This window comes from Carcharhinus amblyrhynchos, chromosome 1 (assembly GCF_965287045.1).
Source record: "Carcharhinus amblyrhynchos chromosome 1, sCarAmb.v2.hapA, whole genome shotgun sequence".
In the NCBI taxonomy this organism is placed as follows: domain Eukaryota; kingdom Metazoa; phylum Chordata; class Chondrichthyes; order Carcharhiniformes; family Carcharhinidae; genus Carcharhinus; species Carcharhinus amblyrhynchos.
The window spans coordinates 77,943,756-77,963,544 of NC_137324.1; the positions used below are offsets into that span (position 1 = coordinate 77,943,756).

Here is a 19,789-nt window from a genome sequence, read left to right on the forward strand (position 1 = left end):
ATCTTTATGGGAACATAGGAGCAGGAATAGGTCATTCAGCCCATTGAGCCTGTTCTGCCATTCAATACCATCATGGCTGACTGGACAGTCCAATGGCTTTTACACCCACTATTTAGATATTGCTAATCAGAAATCTATCAATCTCTCTTTAAACATACTCAGTGACTGAGCTTCCAAAGCCCTCTGAGGCAGAGAAACACTTCATAAAATAGTCTCGCCATCGTTGGAACAAGTCTGGTGAACCTTTGTTATACATGTGCAATTATCTGAATCCCTTGTCCACTGCAGAAGATGTTGAGGCAAAACAAAAATTCATGAGAACATAAGAACATAAGAAATAGGAGCAGGAGTAGGCCATCTAGCCCTTCGAGCCTGCCCCGCCATTCAATAAGATCATGGCTGATCTGTCGTGGCTCAGTTCCACTTTCCCGCCCTCTCCCCATAACCCTTAATCCCCTCTCTTATCAAAAACCCACGAACCCGCGTCTTACTCATTGGAAACTTGAGTAACATATATATCAATTTTAAATAGTTGTTTGGTAGTATAGAACTTAAGCATTGCTGAAAAAAAAAACACGCTATCAAAGCTTTTCATCTTCCTCTCACCAAAACAGCTCACAAGATAACCAACAGTGAAGAGAATATCAATTTGTACTGCACGTCCCTTTCTTCAGCAATACTCAAAATCAATTTTGTTAGCATCAGTCTCGAACTCTGACTACTTGCACACTGACTAAGTTTGTTAGTTCAGCTGATTTCTTTGGATATTGTTAAAAGGTGTTGAACTTTTATTCTATTTCAAAACTTGAAACATTTTAAATAAACAATTAAAATCTTACATCATACTGTCCAACCAAAAGAATGTCAAAGATCCTTTACTTATTTATGACACCACGGACTGCATTGTTCAATATATGTTGAGAAAGCTATGTTTTACTCTACATCAGGCACAACAGAATAAATGCATCACTTAACTTTTTTTTTAGTTGGTATTATCTGGCAAAAGACCATGTTAGGGTTGGTCTGAAAGATCTAAAGCCACAGAGAATCTGGGAAGATCTCCTTAGCCACCAGAAGAAGGTGATTCAGGAGAATGCATATCAGGATTTTCTTTGCAATGGATTAAAGGGAAAAACCTTAATAGTTTTCGCAGCACGCTTTATCTCCCTTCTGGAAGATCGTCACAACTGTTGCGCTCCTGAAGTCAGTGAGTGGTGGGGAGCAAAGGGAGGGGGTGTCTTTCTCCTTCCAAATCCACAAACTGAGTGCATGGGTGGCCCAGTGGTTAGCACTGCTGCCTCACAGCACCAGGGACCAAGGTTCGATTCCCAGCTTGGATTACTGTCTGTGTGAAGTTTGCACGTTCTCCCCGTGTCTGCATGGGTTTCCTCTGGGTGATCCAGTTTCCTCCTACAGTCCAAAGATATGTGGGTTAGGTAGACTGGCTATGCTAAATTACCCCTCAGGGTCTAGCTAGGGTAAATGCATGGAGTTACAGAGATAGAGCCTGGGTGGAATTGTGAACTTGATGGACCAAATGGCCTCCTTCCTCACTGTAGGGACCTATAATATGCATGATGATGTGACCAAATGCCCACTAACTTGTTGAGAACAACAGCAGGAACTCTTCAGAGGGGCGGCATGGTGGCACAGTGGTTAGCACTACTGCCTCACAGTTTCAGGGACCCAGGTTGGGTCATTGTCGGTGTGGAATTTGCACATTCGCCCCATGTCTGCGTGGTTTTCCTCCGAGCGCTCCAGTTTCCTCCCACAATCCGAAAGATGCGCTGGTTAGGTGCACTGATCATGCTAAATTCTCCCTCAGTGTATCCGAACTGGCACCAGAGTGTGGCGACTAGGGATTTTCACAGTGACTTGGTTGCAGTATTAATGTAAGCCTACTTGTGACAATAATAAAAATAAAATAAATAAACAATGCATTCATCCTGACTGAAAAATTTGATTCCGTAATTTGAGATTTTGGGGATTATCCAAAGACTTGGATGATCAAGAAACTTCATCAGTGTACTGCAACTGCTTCATAATGGCGTCATTGCAACTGCCTTGAATGAGTGAAAACACTTGCCTTCTAAGTCCAGATCAACATTAAACAAGGCTGTGAGATAATCCTCATACTATTTCTAATCTACGAGACAGTACCTATTCACCTTATCAAAGGTCAATTGCCTTTGGTTTGAGCATTAAATACCACCTACGTGGATAACTCTTCAACCTTGGCTGCCTCCGTGCCAAAAATGCACATACATACAGAAGGTTGTGGAAGCCAGGTTATTGAATGTGTTTGAGACAGCGATAGATCGGTTCTTGATTGCTAAAGGGGATCAAAGGTTATGGAAAAAAATGCAGGCGAATGGGCTCGAGAAACCTATCAGCCATGACTCAATGGCAGAGCAGACCTGATAGGCTGAATGGCCTAATTCTGCTCCTATATTTTATGCGGCTGACTGCAGCGTCGTTGCCCATTCTGCACCAGATTTACAAGCCACTCTTGATCTCTCCAATACTGCATACATGAAACTAAGCATATCCTGTTAACATTGCCAAAACAAAACTCATATCAACCGTCGCCTTATCAAACAAATAGTCCACCTCCTAAACATGTTGAAGGAGAGATTCTGTAATAGGTTGAGCTCTCTCCATACTTGAGCAGTCTCTGCTCTCAAAAGGCCACAATTAACGAGCGGATCCAACAAAGGATCAGTCATGCCAGCTTAGCCTCTGCAGGCCATGCAGTGAGTGTTGGACAACAAAGAGTTCTGCAAGTCAACTGAAGTATAATATAGGGGCCATTACCACACTCTTGTACTGCAGTGAGATCTGGAGTAGCAGTGACATATAATGGCACAAGAAAAATTTCATCAACAAAGCCTAACCAGTGAAACCCACATCCTGTGAATTAATTTAAAAAAACCTTTAGATTAAATGGGAGGACCGTTGAACAGATCCTTGAAGCCAGCTCCACAAGCACTCAGAAAAAACTCCTGAAAGGGAGTAGGATAGCAAGAGCCTGGTAAGAGCCCGTTTGGAGAGTCTGCACAGACATGATGAGCTAAATGGCCTTCTTCTTCCCTGTCAGGATTTTGTGGTACATTAACCAGCTGAATCTCACAATCAAGTAAGGCTAAGATTAATTCCCAGTTTATGCAGAGTTAACTAAAATCAGTTGTCACGGGGGTGCCAAAATTTACCTCAGTATCCCTGGATTAGGGGAGGAAAATTGGGCAAAGCTCCTACTCTTAATCACTATTCAGTGGTTCGAGTTCAATATTAAAATAATCTTCCAAAACTCATCCTTGAAGGATGATTCAATGGGTCAGATGCTAAAGGATGTGTTGCACCCAGGAAATGTATCCAAAAGAAGGCAATATCTTCAGCAGAGAAAACTGACAGTAAAAAAAATTGAAATACATTTCTAAATTAGCAACAGTCCATGACAGCGAACAGAATAACAAGTAATGTTCTTATGTTACTTTGAGAAGACACTGCCCAACATACAACCTGCTTATTATCCATTTCATGACACTTAGTTCTGTTCCTTTTCAATAGGTTCTAAACTAGGAAATAATTTCTGTGTACATCTCTGGTTATGGATAAAACCTGCTGGGCACAATACTTATGAATTAAATGCAGCCAAAACCATCAGACATAACTTGAAGTAATAACTTATTTGTTTCAGGTAAAATTTTCTTAAACAAAAAAAAATTAACTTACAATGCATTTATCAAAATTCCTCTTGACTGTTACGAGGACGTTCCCTAACGTGGTACTGAGAAAGGAAGCAGGATCCACATTCTCTGCTGTCCAAACGTGGTGGCTCATTTTCACCAACATATACAACGAGTTAAAGCTGTCAATCTTGTCTCCGAGTGAAATGAGGTTGTTTAGCTCTGGCTCAATACAGCGGAAAACTTTTATCATCATCGATCGAATAATGCCTGCTTCCTCTTTTCTGCAATTATATACAATGTGGTTTATCATCACACAATTAAACTTTGAAAGATTCCTCCACACACAACTCAATATTCAGCCCTTTTGACATAGAAAACCATTAATATTAGTTTGCTGTCCAAAAGGACACAAATGAAAAAGATAGTGCAGCTATTAGACGATGCATTGATTTTCTGAAAACCTATTGTAACAAATGTACTTGGGATAAAAGCTATAAAAACAGACTGAACAACTTTTTTCAAGATAAAGTACAAATCAAATCCAAAGTTATCCATCAGAGCAAAGCTAATTTATCTTTATAGCTCACACGTTATACTTTGTAATGAAAAAGTACAATAACAAATAGGGCATTTCTGTTTCAATTATAATCAGAAGTCCAAACATTTGAGTATGTATAAGGCACTGACAATCATTGTACATTTTGCTGATTGACAGTTAATGCTTAGTTTGATTTAGAAAAGTCAGTTTATTTATTTATTAGTTACAAGTAGGTTTTCATTCACATGGCAATGAAGTTACTGTGAAAATCTCCTAGTTGTTACACTCTGGCACCTGTTCGGGTACACTGAGGGAGAATTAGCATGACCAATCTACCTAACCTGCTCATCTTTGGATTGTGGGAGGAAACCCACGCAGACAGGGGAGAATGTGCAAACTCCACACAGACTGTCACCCAAGCCAGGAATCAAACCTGAATCTCTGGCACTGTGAAGCAACAGTGCTAACCAGTGTGCCACCATGCCGTCCCACTGCAATAGATTTTCCAAAGTTGCGTGCTTAATTAAATAGACCATTTCTCAGAATTGTCACCAGTTTACAAAATATACTAAGAATAGATTTTGGCTGAGAGTTGTTTTGGTATGCTGACATGCGTTGTTCTGTAAGTGATCAACTAATTCAGATACGGTTTTAGAACCTACTGACAAAAGGATTTGTATCATCTGTCTATTGTAAGGATCCAGGAAACAACACCTGGAATCAGTGAAATCGTCCACATCTTAAGTTTTTGTTTGATTGGAAGTTTTATTCAATTGCCTTTAGTCTCAGTCAGACTGCAAAACATATCAACAAGAACCAGATCACCTGTTCTCAGGCCCAGATACAGGCTGGAGGTTAGTTGAGTCAAACTCCACATACAAGCTGTATTAAGTAAGTTGTATGCAAGTTAACAAAGTGTTGCATTCTTTTGATATTGTGTATTTGATGAGAAAATGTGAATTAAAAATTCTACAAAGATACAAATTCTACAAAGCAAATGCTATGCTTTCTTTGCTTTTGTTTAACAGCTACACCTCATAACATTGTTTTATGATTCAAAGCTGAAGATATGACCTGATAATGATTATTATACCACAGTCTGAGATCAGAAGACAGCTCTTAATATAGCGGTAAGTCAGAAATGATGGCAAGGGTTTCTGTCAACTCCTGGGATAACTACAAGATGATTAAATTATTAAAAATAAAATATTTCATGTGCCTCATTTTTTTTTTATTGGGGTGTATGCACCAAACTTGTTCTCCATGGCCATTTAGCAAAGTTCTCACATTGTCATTATCAGGCGTTATTTTTGATCAGAGACCACAAAATAAAGTCCTGGGGATAGCTGAGAGTTTCTCCCAATAATTCACAAACCACAGAAAGTTTTTGTTAATGTTGTTGCCAAGCACATTGATAATACCAGGTGCAATACTTACTCCGATGGCACCGAATGCCTGTCTCCCAAAAGGCTATGTTGCCGAGACAGAAGTCCTCCATCTACTTCAATAGAGTCTGCCTGATATTAATAAAAGATATAATGACATGAATATACTAAAGGTCATTCTATTTAAGGTAACTTTAACATATATTTGTTCCCTCCTGGGCCTGGCTCTAAATTTGACAAATGTGAGGTAATGCATTTTGAAAGTCTAACACAGATAGGAAATATACAGTAAATGGCAGAACCCTTAAGAGTATTGATAGGCAAAGGGATCTGGATGCACAGGTACACAAGTCACACTGAAAGTGGCATTGCAGGTGGAGAAGGAGGTCAAGAAGGCATACAGCATGCTTGCCTTCACCGGCCGGGGTATTGAGTTTAAAAATTGACAAGTCATGTCTTTATAGAACCTTAGGCACTTGGAATATAGTGTTCAATTCTGGTCGCCACACTACCAAAAGGATGTGGAGGCTTTGGAGAGGGTACAGAAAAGATTTACCAGGATGTTGCCTGGTACAGAGGGCATTAGCTATGAGGAGAGGTTGGAGAAACTTGGTTTGTTCTCACTGGAGCGACAAGGTTGAGAGGTGACCTGATAGAAGTCTATAAGATTAATGAGAAGCATGGACAGCGTGGATAGTCAGAAGCTTTTTCCCAGGGTGGCAGAGTCAATTACTAGAGGGCTTGGATTTAAGGTGCAAGGAGCAAGGTTTAAAGGAGATGTACCAGGCAGATTTTTTATGCAGAGAGTAGAGAGTGCCTGGAACTCATTGCAAGGGGAGGTAGTGGAAGCGGATATGGTAGTGACATTTAAGGGGCATCTTGACAAGTACATAAATATAAGAACATAAGAACATAAGAACATAAGAAATAGGAGCAGGAGTAGGCCATCTAGCCCTTCGAGCCTGCCCCGCCATTCAATAAGATCATGGCTGATCTGTCGTGGCTCAGTTCCACTTTCCCGCCCTCTCCCCATAACCCTTAATCCCTTCTCTTATCAAAAACCATGGGAATAGAGGGATATGGTCCCTGGAAGGGTAGGGGATTTTAGCTAAGTCGGGCAGCATGGTTGGTGCAGGCTTGGTGGACCAAAGGGCCTACTCCTGTGCTGTAATTTTCTTTGTTCTTTAAACCTTGCCTCCTAAGATTCCACCATTGACTACAATGCTTATACACTAAGGGCTTCAAAGATATAATTTCTTATCATTTTACCTGTTTTCTTTTGTCCCCTTGTACTGTTGCGCACTGAAGAGACAAACAGAAAACCTGCCTTCAAGCAACTGAGAATGCTACTCTTGAGCAAGAAGATTCATGTCCTCAGAATTTATCACATTCTGAATGAAGTGCTTCCTATCTCATTTTGTTCCACTCTTCATTAACTAGATTTCCATTGACTCAATTTAGAAAGGAACGTCAGCAGCTGTAGTGTGATGGACTGGGCTGCAGGGACAGAGAGATAGAGGAAATTACAACAAAAAGACTGCAGATACCGCTTTTAAAGCTAAGGATAGTTATAGAGAAAAGGTGTCTGGGGTTATCGTTGCCATCCTGGTGCCTGGCACCTCACTCAAATGAGTACACATCCTTGGTCATTTCAATCCTAATCTTTATAGTGGTGGCCTATTTTGGCAGAGGACAGTGAGGCAAGCAGAGCTTGATGTGTTTAAGCCAGGCCTCACAATGGGTGGTTAAGCCAGCTGTGCACCACATACATTAATGTCTTCCTGCTTGAGGCCCTAGCAGATGAAAATGTCCAGGACTGGGGAGAGTGAAGGCTTTGATGAGCGCTGAACATGGGGTAGGCTGTTGACATTGGCCTTAACAGTGATTAACATTAGGGTGAGCACATGTGGATGAAGAGTAAACTGTAAACATGGCTAGTAGAGTTTTTATGGAGGAGAAAGGAGAGCTGAAATTAGGATTGAGATGAGTAGTCATTCGTGCAGTACCAAATATATTGCATTTAATATTTTGATGACTAAGATGAACAGTCACAAAATATTTAACAATTTGCACAAATTGTACCACCAATTAATCAAAAAAAAATGAAGTCATATTGTTTAAATGTTTTCGGCACAAATGTTATGACATATGCTGAAACTGATACGAGTATAAAGTTGCTAACACTTTGTATTTCTCCTTTTCCGATTCTTTGTATCTAGTGGTGTATACATCTGTTTTCACGTCTGCTGAACTTCCAGTAAAGCTTTATTATTCAAGAGAATGATTACATGGCACTATCTTTATTGACGAGCAATGCAATTTTAATGGTTTCAGACAACTTGCATAATACAAAGGAAATGCATTAAGTTTGTAAATGACTAAATCACTAAATTCTATTTTAAACTTAAATAGAGCACATTAAAAGGTTAGCAAATTCTTTAATAAATCTAATAATTTTAAAAGTTCTTTCTGAAAATTTCAAATGTAACAAAAGAAAAAACTGCAGCTGTATCAGAATTCTGTAGTGCAGAAAGAGGCCATTTGGACCATCGAGTCTGCACCAACCACAATCCCACCCAGGCCCTATCCCCATAACCCCATGCATTTACCCTATCTAATCCCTCTGACAATAATGGACAATTTAGTGTGGCCAATCCAACCAGCCCACATATCTTTAGACTGTGGGAGGACACCGGAGCACCCAAACATACACGGGAAGAATGTGCAAAGTCCACACAGACACTGAGCCAAGCCAAGAACTGAACCCGGGACCCTGGTGCTGTGAGGCAGCAGTGCTAACCACTGTACTGCCCCTGTTATCAACCACAACTACACTGGTGTTTGCAATTTTCAAAAAGCCACAAGTCTTTAAAGAAAGTAAGCAATTTTATTTTTAGTCAATTATTCAAAATATAACTGATTTGGCTCACGGTCTAAGAAACATGATGGTAAAGGAGGAAGAAGAAGAATAGTCATGGTCCCCCGGCCTCCCCAGTGGCCCCCCAAGATTCATCCACAGGGGCACAGAAGGATAGGCAGGAGGGACAGAATGACTTAGAGGGACAGAAGGGGGCTGGCAAGGTGATAGTGGTAGGGGATGGGAGGGTCCAAGGCATTGACAGGAGGTTCTGTGGGCAGAGGCGTGACTCCAGGATGGTGGTCTGCCTCCCTGGAGCAGGGGTACAGGACGTAACGGAAAGGGTAGAGGGAATTTTGAAAGGGGAGGGGACCCAGGCAGAGGTAATAATACACGTAGGGGAGAGGAACGTAGGAGGGAGGAATAGGGCAGATGTCCGTAGGCAATTTAGGGAATTGGGGTCCAAACTGAGGAGCAGGACCTCCAGGGTGGCATTCTCTGGGTTGCTGCCTACTACCAGCAGGGCTAGGAATGACGAGATCATGCAGCTGAATGCATGGTTGAGGGATTGGTGTAGGGTAGAGGGCTTTACTTTTGTAGACCACTGGGAGGTATTTATGAGAGAAGGGCAACTGTATAGGAGGGGTGGGGAGAATTTGAATGGGAGGGGAACTAGTGTCTTAGCAGGGAGGTTAGCTGGTGTGTTTAGGAATGGTTTAAACTAATAGGGAGGGGGGGGGGGGTGGTGGTGGGGATGCGGCTGATAGCCCATTAGACACTGGGGCCGGGAGAGAGTTGGGTGAAAGGAAAATTATCAGGGAGAAGGAGGTTCCGAGGGACACTGGTGGGTTGCACTGTGTCTGTTTCAGTGCGAGGAGTGTGAAGTATAATTTGGATATGAGAGGAAGGTTCTTCACGCAGAGGGTCGTGGGGGTATGGAACGCGCGACCGAGCAGGGTGGTGGAGGCAGGCACGTTGGACTTGTTTAAGGTTTACTTAGACACATGAGCGAAACAAGGATGGAGGGTTATAGTAGGGGGTATTAAATAGGTTCAGAGCCTCGGGAGACACCGGAAATGCAGACTTACATGTTAACGTTTTTGTCTTTTTATTCCGCAGGTGGCAGTCCACCTTGTTGTCAAACAAGGGGCATGCACACGGTGGGTCGTGCGTGGGCTGCTCTTGGAGGTTCCGGGAATGGCCTAGTACTTCATGTCGGTGTGTGTGCTTGATCCTGGACCAGTAGACGGGCACCGCAACAGCTCAGTGACTAGCACTGCTAGCTGTGCAGATACATGGATTTGGGCCGGTGTCTGTGGGAGTTTGCGCATTCTCCCTGTGGTTGCGTGGGTTTCCTCCGGGCGCTCCGGTTTCCTCCCACACCCCAAAGATGTGCTCTTAGGCTGATTGGCATACCAAATTGACACTATTCTCCCCTGAATCTGGCTAAGTTAAGGGGTCCACACGCATACACGCAGGGCAGGGTAGGTGTAGGAGGATGCGGCGGCGCGGGCTCGTTGGGCCGAAGGGCCTGTTTCCCGTGCTGGGTTGTTCTTTGTAAAAATAATGCATGACTATTCTCCTCCTTCAAACATAAAAATAGCACCTCTTTCCATAGATATAAATTTACTTGTGTGGTATGAAAAGGACGCACCATTACAGAACCTGGTAAAGCTGGATTCTGTTGTAACTTGAAGAATTTGCTAATGAAGTCTTGTTCAGCCAAACACAGGGGTTCTAGTTCACTTAGGACCTGCTCAAAAATCTGTATAAAAGGAACAATGTTTAAAACCAGACATCATACTTATCTACAATGAGACTCGATGCTAAACCAATAATGCATGAAGCTGTTCATGAAGGTGGCGGATATTCAAGGAATGTTTGTCTGGAGCTATGCGTGACAACGTTCCGATGAGACAAGGGGGTTTTGGTAGGTCGCGGGAACCGTGGTGCACGAAGGCTGTGTTGAACCTAGTCAGGAGGAAAGGGAAGGTGTACAAAAGGTTTAGGGAACTCGGAGAGGTTAAGGGTCTTGAGGAGTATAAGGACTGTAGAAAGGAGCTTAAAAGGGAAATTAGGAGAGTCAGAAGGGGTCATGAGAAGACCTTGGCGGGTAAGATTAAGGAGAATCCCAAGGCCTTTTATAAATATGTGAAAGGTAAAAGGATGAGAAGAGAAGGGATAGGACCTATAAAAGGTGAAGGGGGAAAGGTCTGTGCGGAACCAGAAGAAATGGCAGAGGTGCTTAATGAGTACTTTGCCTCAGTATTCACGGTGGAAGCTGATCTGGGAGATTTTGCCACGGATTTGCAGCAGATGGAAAAGATTGAGTTTGTGGATATTAAGGTGGAGGATGTGTTAGAACTTTTGAATTCTATCAAGATTGATAAGTCGCTGGGACCAGATGGGATATACCCCAGGATACTGTGGGAGGCGAGGGAAGTGATTGCAGAGCCCCTGGCGATGATCTTTGCATCGTCAATGGAGACGGGAGAGGTTCCGGAAGATTGGAGGATTGCGGATGTAGTCCCTATTTTCAAGAAAGGGAACAGAGATAGCCCGGGAAATTACCGACCGGTGAGTCTGACCTCAGTGGTTGGTAAGCTGATGGAAAGGCTTCTGAGGGACAAGATTTACGACCATTTGGAGAGGTTTGACATGATCAGGAATAGTCAGCATGGATTTGTCAAGGGCAGGTCGTGCCTTACGAGCCTAGTTGAGTTCTTCGATAATGTGACTGAACACATTGACGAAGGAAGTGCCGTGGACGTGGTGTACATGGACTTCAGCAAGGCGTTTGATAAGGTCCCCCATGCAAGACTTCTTGAGAAGGTGAGAGGGCATGGGATCCGTGGGCCTTTGGCCTTGTGGATCAAGAACTGGCTTGCCTGCAGAAGGCAGAGAGTGGTTGTGGATGGGTCTTTTTCTGAATGGAGGTCAGTCACCAGTGGAGTGCCCCAGGGATCTGTTCTAGGACCCTTGCTGTTTGTCATTTTCATAAATGACCTGGATGAGGAAGTGGAAGGATGGATAAGTAAGTTCGCTGATGACACGAAGGTCGGTGGTGTTGAGGATGGTCTGGAAGGATGGCAAAAGTTGCAGCAGGACATAAATAGGATGCAGGACTGGGCGGAGAAGTGGCAGATGGACTTCAACGCGGATAAATGCGTAGTCGTCCATTTTGGCAGAACCAACGGGATGAACGAGTACACTATCAAGGGCAGGAGTCTTGGTAGTGTTGAGGAGCAGTAGGATCTTGGGGTCCGGGTCCACAGGACTCTTAAATCGGCCTCGCAGGTGGAAGAGGTGGTCAAGAAGGCGTATGGTGTACTGGCCTTCATAAATCGAGGGATTGAGTTTAGGAGTCGGGAGGTAATGCTGCAACTTTATAGGACCCTTGTCAGGCCTCATTTGGAGTACTGTGCACAGTTCTGGTCGCCTCACTATAGGAAAGACGTAGAAGCTATTGAAAGGGTACAGAGGAGATTTACAAGGATGTTGCCTGGACTGGGAGGCATGCCTTATGAAGTTAGGTTGAGGGAACTGGGTCTCTTTTCCCTGGAGAGACGTAGGTTGAGAGGCGACCTGATAGAGGTTTATAAAATGTTGAGAGGAATAGATAGGGTGGATTCTCAGAGGCTATTCCCCGGGTTGAAATGGTCGCTACGAGAGGACACAGGTTTAAGGTGCGGGGAGGAAAGTACAGAAGTGATGTTAGGGGTAAGTTTTTCACTCAGAGGGTGGTGAGTGAATGGAATCGGCTGCTGTCAGTGGTGGTGGAGGCGAACTCGCTGGGGTCTTTTAAAAGACTTCTGGATGAGTATATGGGGTTTTATGGGATTGGGGGTTATAGATAGGTGTTGATGTGATCGGTGCAACTCGTGGGCCGAAGGGCCTGTTTGTGCTGTAGTGTTCTATGTTCACGACTTTCCTGTGATTAACGAGCTTTTGTGTATTAAGGCAGAATCTTTCGGAAACTTATCACTTTGCTATCAAAATTTCCAAGTAGAAGTTGGTTCATAACCCAAACACTTCAAATATTTTGGTGATATAATTATAACTGCTACCCTTGTAAATTATAATCATTTTATCCTTTCATCGATTAAGCCTGATTGAGAGCTGGGGTCTTACAAAGGGAATAAATGGTCTGCAAAGGAACAAGTGAAAACATCGCATCCCTTAGAAGAAACCACAGCTGTCAATCAGGTTTAAAGTCTATGTAAACATTGGGGTTACAAACAACGGAGGTACTTGAGATACATTCAAGTATGAAGCAAAAGGTAAATAAACACAGATGACTGGATGCTGAAAACACTGCATAATGAAATTGATGGCGATCAAAGGTTTGCAATGGAACAGAGAGAGTTTCAAAGGCGTCAGAGACTTCAAATAACAGACAAGTGAATAGATTGGGGCTGCGTCACAGCTGTGCAGAAGGAATCCCACGCCAGTGAAAACTACATCTCGTTCAAAGGATTCAATGCAGTTTGCTCACACCTGCAGCTGCTGACACAGAAAGGGAAATCTCTACTGCAGAGACGTTAAAGGTTGCCAGATGACCATGGGGCATGGAGATTAAAGTGACCTGACCAAAGCTTCATAGCTGACAGACAGGAATGAAGTTGTTGGTCACATGCCAGGAGTGATCTTCAGGTCTGCCAGGGATAGGAGGGGCAGTCTAGCCATGAGGCTCCCATCCTAGGGGTAGGTGGCAAGGTCAACCCTTGACCTCACCTCCAGCCTGAGAATCAACCCCTAGGACCTTGGGAGACTCTCCCTCTGCAGCCCGACATCTGTACTGGGGCAAGATCTATGCCTTTGGGGCTCAAAGTGCCAGGAGGCAGTGCACCTTTGCCACTTCCAAGACACATGGCCTGAAAAAGTCTTGGGTGGGGGCATCAGGTCATCCTCATGCTATGTGTTGGGAAATGACTCATTATTTGAATGGTGGGTAGGATGCCCCTCTTTGCTGAGGGGTTTGTGGTCTCCTCTGGTCAGCGGGGGTGGGGGGAATGGGTTATCATTTCCTTTTTTTGCGGCGGGGGCAGAGGGCCTTAATTGTAGGACTGGCCAGCAGGTTTCATGCGATTTTCTCTTTTGCATCTTTCAGGTAGGTGAATCCTACCTGACAGAAGCCTCCACCAGCAGCAGGAATCGCTTCCATTTTTCCACTGGCATGGGCACTTAGCCTGAATACGGAAGAATAACGCTGAAGGTATTTACCTTATCAAACTTAGTTCTATCAGCCACATCAAGGTCTGATGCAGACATGTTTCCCATATCCAGCAGTGAAGATGACTGAGATCGACGATTCCCTGACCCCTGAACAGACAGTTTGTTTAGGCTGGAGGTGGAACCAGTAAGTTTTCCAGAACTTCCATGGAGACCTGCAGTTCAATAAATCTAAATCAATGAAAGCAACTTCCAATCACATTGCTGGAATTCCAAAGTGCGCAACTTTATAAGATAATCCATAAAAAAATCAAAAACATTTTAAAAGATAATTCTATCTAATAACTGATAGCGCATGACTATTCATTATGAATATTTGTTCATTACCATCTACTAAAATAAGTGCAACCACACACATGAATGCAGATTTCTGAGGGGTAATCTTAAATATAATAACTTCCCTATTGAAATGTAAGAAACTAAACAGTCAAAACTTATTTACACAATTTTATAAATAGTTTAGCTGTGTCAGCAAAACCAAAATTATCATAACACATAGCAGTCAGGGTTTTGAGAATGCCATTCAACCTACTGAAACTTATCTTTACAGTATTACACCAGGGATTCCTACAGTGCAGGAGGCCATTCGGCCCATCAAATCTGCACTGGCCCACTATAACATCTTGCTCAGGCCCAGATCTGTCCTATGCCCATAAACTGACATATTTATCCCATCAATTCCCCCTAACCTACAATTTTGGGACACTATCAGCCAACCTAGCATGGCCAATCCACTTGCCCATCTTTGGACTGAGAGGGGAAACTGGAGCAACCAGAAGAAACCCATGCAGAACAAGGAAGGATGTGTAAACTCCACCCAGTGACCCAAATCTGGAGTCAAACCCAGGTCTCTGGTGCTAACCACTGTGCCACCATGCCGTCCTGTCTTATTACGGCATCTAATTATATCTTAAATAATTCAAATGCTTTACATTTGTTTACCCGACTGATAGACTATTCTTAACAGATCACTGAAATAAAAATATTTTCTTGATACAGTCAAATATCCTTTATCCACACAACTGAAAACTGAATACATCTAAAAATAAACCCTAATGTGAACTGTCATGAACCTTTGAGTGGGAAATCTGTTACCCGAGCCAACGTAATAAAATATAAGACAAACTTATGAAACAAAAAACAATGTTGATGAGGCAGATGAAGCTGGAACAAGAAGGCTCCTTCAGCAGAGTGCATATACACTCTGAATCCTATAGCATATCACATCCCAAAATTAAAAATATCTGAATACTGAGGAGAAACCTGCACCAAGGATTTTGGATAAAGGATACTCAACTTGCACCTATTCTGAATTTACCTTGCACAATTTATACTTGCGTTCTCTGGGTCTACTTTCTTTTGCCTAGACTGATGTAATAATTTTGATTATGTTATGACTGACACTGATTACTTTGTCATTAGATCGGTCCTTAAATAATCATTCTTGACCATTGTCCACATTATTAAAAAAGACAGTTAAACATTGACTTCAGTTAAAATAAAATTACACACATTCATCTACAATCTACTCATAGTACAAAGTTGCTTGATTCAAATGAAAGATCATTTGATTTGAAAAAATCCTCCTTGCTGCATCTTCCTCTAATTAATATAAGTAATTGCCGAAATCAATTATTTAGTGCAAAACAGACTTTGAACTGGGAGTAAATTGTGCATAAATATCAAGTGTTTAGTCCAGAATTTCAACCCAAGTTCTCATTACTGTCAGTGTCTAGCTTCCTTTCAAAGACATAAGGGTAACTCATTCCTCGAGAATTGTACTTGACAGCTTTTTGAATAAAATTAAATCAGTGAGAGACATTACCTTGAAAATGTCATGCCGCACTTTACATTTGATAACTATCAGCTTTGAATATAAAGTTTTGCTGCCTCATTCCACTGACCCATAACAGTTTGTACCGTCACCATTACGCATCACTGAACAATGTGTCACCTCACGTGTCACACATCACTAAAGAATTTTGTCTAACTGGCTTAAGACAGGGTAGATTCAGAATGAATATTCCAGATGGTGGGGGAGTCCAGGATTAAGGGCTCAAGTTTGAGAATAAGGGGTGAACCTTTTAGGAGTGAGGCAAGGAGAAATTTCTTCACCCAGAGGGTGGTGAATTTGTGGAATTTACCACCACAGAAAGTAGTTGAGGCGAAAATGTTGTGAGATTTCAAGAAGAAATTATATATGTTTCTTGGGGCAATAGGGATCAAGGGACATGGGGAGAGGGGGGCAGAATCAGGATATTGACTTTGATGATCAGCTATGATCATAATACATGGCGGAGCAGGCTCGAAGGGTCGAATGTCTACTCCTGCTTTTATTTTCGATGTATGTTTCTATGCAATATTGCCACATTTGTAGAAGCAAAGAAAGAAAAGGGGCAAATGGTCTACTATCATCCTGGATGGAGTTTTCAGGTGCTATAAGCAACCTGAGAACAGTTATTACATTATACATCTATTTAATGTTTTGTTGAATGAGCACAGCATAACAAAGTTCTCCTGGATCCCTGGCTCAAGGTAGTTCCAGTTAAAACCAAAGACTCACACACACATTATTCTGTGTGTAAAAGAGTCATTCCTTGACTTAAATATGAAATCAGTATATACATTACTTGCTTTCCTCCTAATGTTTAAATTTTACACCCAAGCTAGAAAATATTACAGTATAGTATTCCTTCTCTAGTCTAAAACCACACTTTGGAGCCATACCAAAATGGCATATCCAAGTATCTGACGTAATTAAGACAATATACCAGGAAATGCTCTCAGCATTTCTGGAAAAAAGATCAATAAAGCCAAACCAATACATTGGAATATGAGCCACAAAGTGAAGAGAGGGAGAACTGAAAGGCTGGTAGAAAGCGGTAGGTTGGCGCATAATCAAAGAAAGAATACAATATCAGCGGCACAATGGATTAGCACCATACTCATTCTTCCTAGTTTGAGAATGCAACCCACATCAATGGAGTAACTATCACTTCCCAATGAGAGTAATGGTTATATATGCTTCGGTAGTCTCAACTCAGTTCTTCATAGGCGCATGGGCAAAGCACTAAAAAATTTTGCAAAAGCTATAACATTGTTATCGTGCTTCAAAGTTATCGATAACTAATTTTAGAAACAGTTCTTTAAATTGTCTAATGTAACTTTAATAGGATTGTGCAATAGAATCAAAATGCAAATACAATTCGCAAATTGATTTGTCGCACGTCTCTGCAGGATTGAAATACATCACACTTACGGTTCCTAAACAATGCTGATTTTACAGCAGGTCAGTTCTCTATTAGTGCATATTTTCGTGACCATAGTATGGTCTGACCTCAAATCATTAACTGCAAGACAGTTTATGACTTTTTTTGTTATATCGTTACTTCAGTGTTTCATTACGTTATATTTACCAGTTCAAAAGTACTAATGTAGAAGTCCACTCTAATAGTTTTACCCAGATCAAATATTGATTGTTATAACGAAAGTAAAATGGAAAGATCTACTGTATTCATATATTTGATTTAAAATAAATAACTTGCATTTACAGAGCACCTTTCCTGATTTTAAGGTGTTCCAAAGTGCCTCACACCCAATGAAGATCACTTGAAGTGCAGTCACCATTTTAATATCGAAAATGGGCAACCAATTGGTGCATAAACAGGTATTACACATAATAAATTGGAAGATAATTGTTTTAGTTCAGTATCTAATTTCTATTTATATAGCTTGGTGTCCTACTATGTTTTATAATGCTCCTGTGAAGTGTCTTACGAGCTATACAAATGTCTTACAGGGCTATATAAGTTGTTGTTGTTGTTAGATGTTGGAACTTGAGGAACCTGGTTCTCTTAGCAGGGATTATGCCACAAGACTGGCAGCTCCAAATGGAGGAAGAGATAATTATTCTATAGCCATTGCCAGTTCACATTGTTCTGGCTCTATCCTTGTGAAATGTTCCATGGACTGGACAGAACCTCGTGCGCATGTTTTATATTACAGACACTGATTGCACTTGCTGCAAAGAGGAAACTTTCATCCTTGGAGTTTTCTCTGGATTATAACCCAGCTCAAAGATGTGAAAGCAATGCTTCAATCACTGCTGTTTAAAACTGTATTCAAAATGTTTTCTTTTTCAGGAATTTAAAGTTAGGTGCACTATAGCTCAAAAATTCATCCCCAAAAATAATTTTATAACTCTTATTTTTACAATCAGTAGGAAAAAGAGCTGTGTTTTAAAAGACCCAGAAAAACTTCACAAATGAAACAACTCATGAGATATTCAAAACACAAACAAAAGTTTAATAATAAAAAGAGGTTAGATATAATGTATCACATAATCTTCAATGCTAATGTCTTAATCTACGCAAATAAGAATGTCACACCACTTAATGTATCTTCTTAAAAGCAGAGAACACTCTATCTTTTTTTAAAATCAATTTCCACTAACCTGCTTGAAATTATGTAAGATTCAGATCAGTAAGCCATTATCAAACATATTACAGTTAATCAGAGATAATATTAACATTTTTATGATGTTGGAACACTTCAATGTTAGACAACAACTTGACAAAGGAGACAATACTTACTCTCTAAATCCTGTTTGACAGCACTCTCTTTTCGAGGAAGTGTAGCTGTACGAGATTAGGTTGCAGACATTGAAACACAAATATAGGTTAGATTACAGGCCTGTAGCACAAACCGTATAGATGAATGACATTTGTTAGGCACTAAGCAGACAGATAAGCACATGCATGCAAGGCACAACTATGGTGATGTTATTATGTATATTAGCCAAGCTTGGTGTTATATAAGTATATATTTCTCTTTTGTGGTTTTCTTAGCAGGTATTCCTGACAATATCAGGAATGGAACATGTTACTTATGCTACAATTATAGCAATTAGAGATGATCTTGACCACTAAGCATGAAAGATAAAGAGATTTAACTGAGGGTTTTTAAAAATGATGATGGGTTTTGATGGAATGAAATGAGTGGGTTTGGAAAGGTAGTCTAATGGGCTTCTTGTGGCCATAATACTCCTGTATAATTATATACACTGAATATATACTTGTATAATTATATACACTGAATTATATACACTGCATTGTTCGCTGGAGCGAGCGGAGTGAAGGTTGCAAGGAGTAAAGGTAAGCGATTACCTTTGTAAAGATTTTTGCGGGCTTTGTAACAGTTTTTCTGCTTTAAAAATATGACAGGAAGTGGGCCGCGGGGCTTTGTGGGAAGGGATTTTTTTACCGCGCAAAGTTTAAAAAGAGGATTGCTGCAGTGTCGGGAGCAGGCAGCGGAGTGAGAGGGAAGCAGAATGAGCAAGAAGGGCTTTGGATCACAGGGCTTGGCAGAAAAGAGCAAGGTAAGTTTAAATTCTTAACTGCGTTTAGAAATCACTAAGAGACTGTGATGGAGGGGCACGTGATGTGCTGTTTCTATATGATATGGGAGCTGGTGGACCCCAAGGTCCTTCCCAGTGACCATGTCTGCAGTAAGTGCTGGTTGCTTGAAGAGCTCAGCTCAAAGTAGGTGAGCTGAACTCTGAGCTTCAGACACTGAGACATCAGGGAGAGGGAGTGTAACCTGGATAATGGGTTACAAGAGAGATTCACGCTCCCTAGTCTGGCCAACTCTGAGGGTCAGGAACAAGAGGGTGCTGCTGAGGAGAGGAAGGGTGGGAGGAAGGGCGAGAGGAAGGAAGGGGGAGTGGGGAGGAAGGAGGGGGGGACCCAAAGGCCTCAGCCTCTCAATCTGCACAACAGGTTTGAGGTTCTTGCTCCCAGTGTGGACAATAATGAGGGCTGTAAGGTTGATGAGCAAACTGCCCACAGTATAGTGATGCAGACACAGGACAAAGGGGAAGAAATAAAGAGGAATGTAGTGGTAATTGGGGATAGTGTAGTTAGGGGCATAGACACTGTCTTTTGTCACAATGATAAAGAACACAGAAGGGTGTGTTGTCTGCCTGGTGCTCGGGTCCAGGATGTACCATCTGGGCTGCAGAGGAACCTGGAGTGGGAGGGTGAGAATCCGGTCGTTGTGGTACATGTGGTACAATGGGAACTAAGGATCT

General features: G+C 41.8%; 1 protein-coding gene across 10 annotated transcripts in view; it reads right to left on the reverse strand.

The window, feature by feature from the left end:
- Window positions 1–19,789, reverse strand: part of exoc1 (exocyst complex component 1) — an 89,367-nt gene that overhangs the window by 13,993 nt on the left and 55,585 nt on the right. For 7 of the 10 annotated variants that reach the window (XM_080187402.1, XM_080187385.1, XM_080187393.1 and 4 more), the window contains 5 exons: window positions 18,294–18,338; window positions 13,693–13,856; window positions 10,124–10,234; window positions 5,665–5,744; window positions 3,733–3,970 (listed from right to left, as the gene is read on the reverse strand). In XM_080187402.1, coding sequence (XP_080043528.1) covers window positions 3,733–3,970; window positions 5,665–5,744; window positions 10,124–10,234; window positions 13,693–13,856; window positions 18,294–18,338 — 638 coding nt within the window. The remainder of the gene's footprint in view (window positions 1–3,732; window positions 3,971–5,664; window positions 5,745–10,123; window positions 10,235–13,692; window positions 13,857–18,293; window positions 18,339–19,789) is intronic. The other 3 variants (XM_080187420.1, XM_080187411.1, XM_080187359.1) reach the window with 1 other exon arrangement.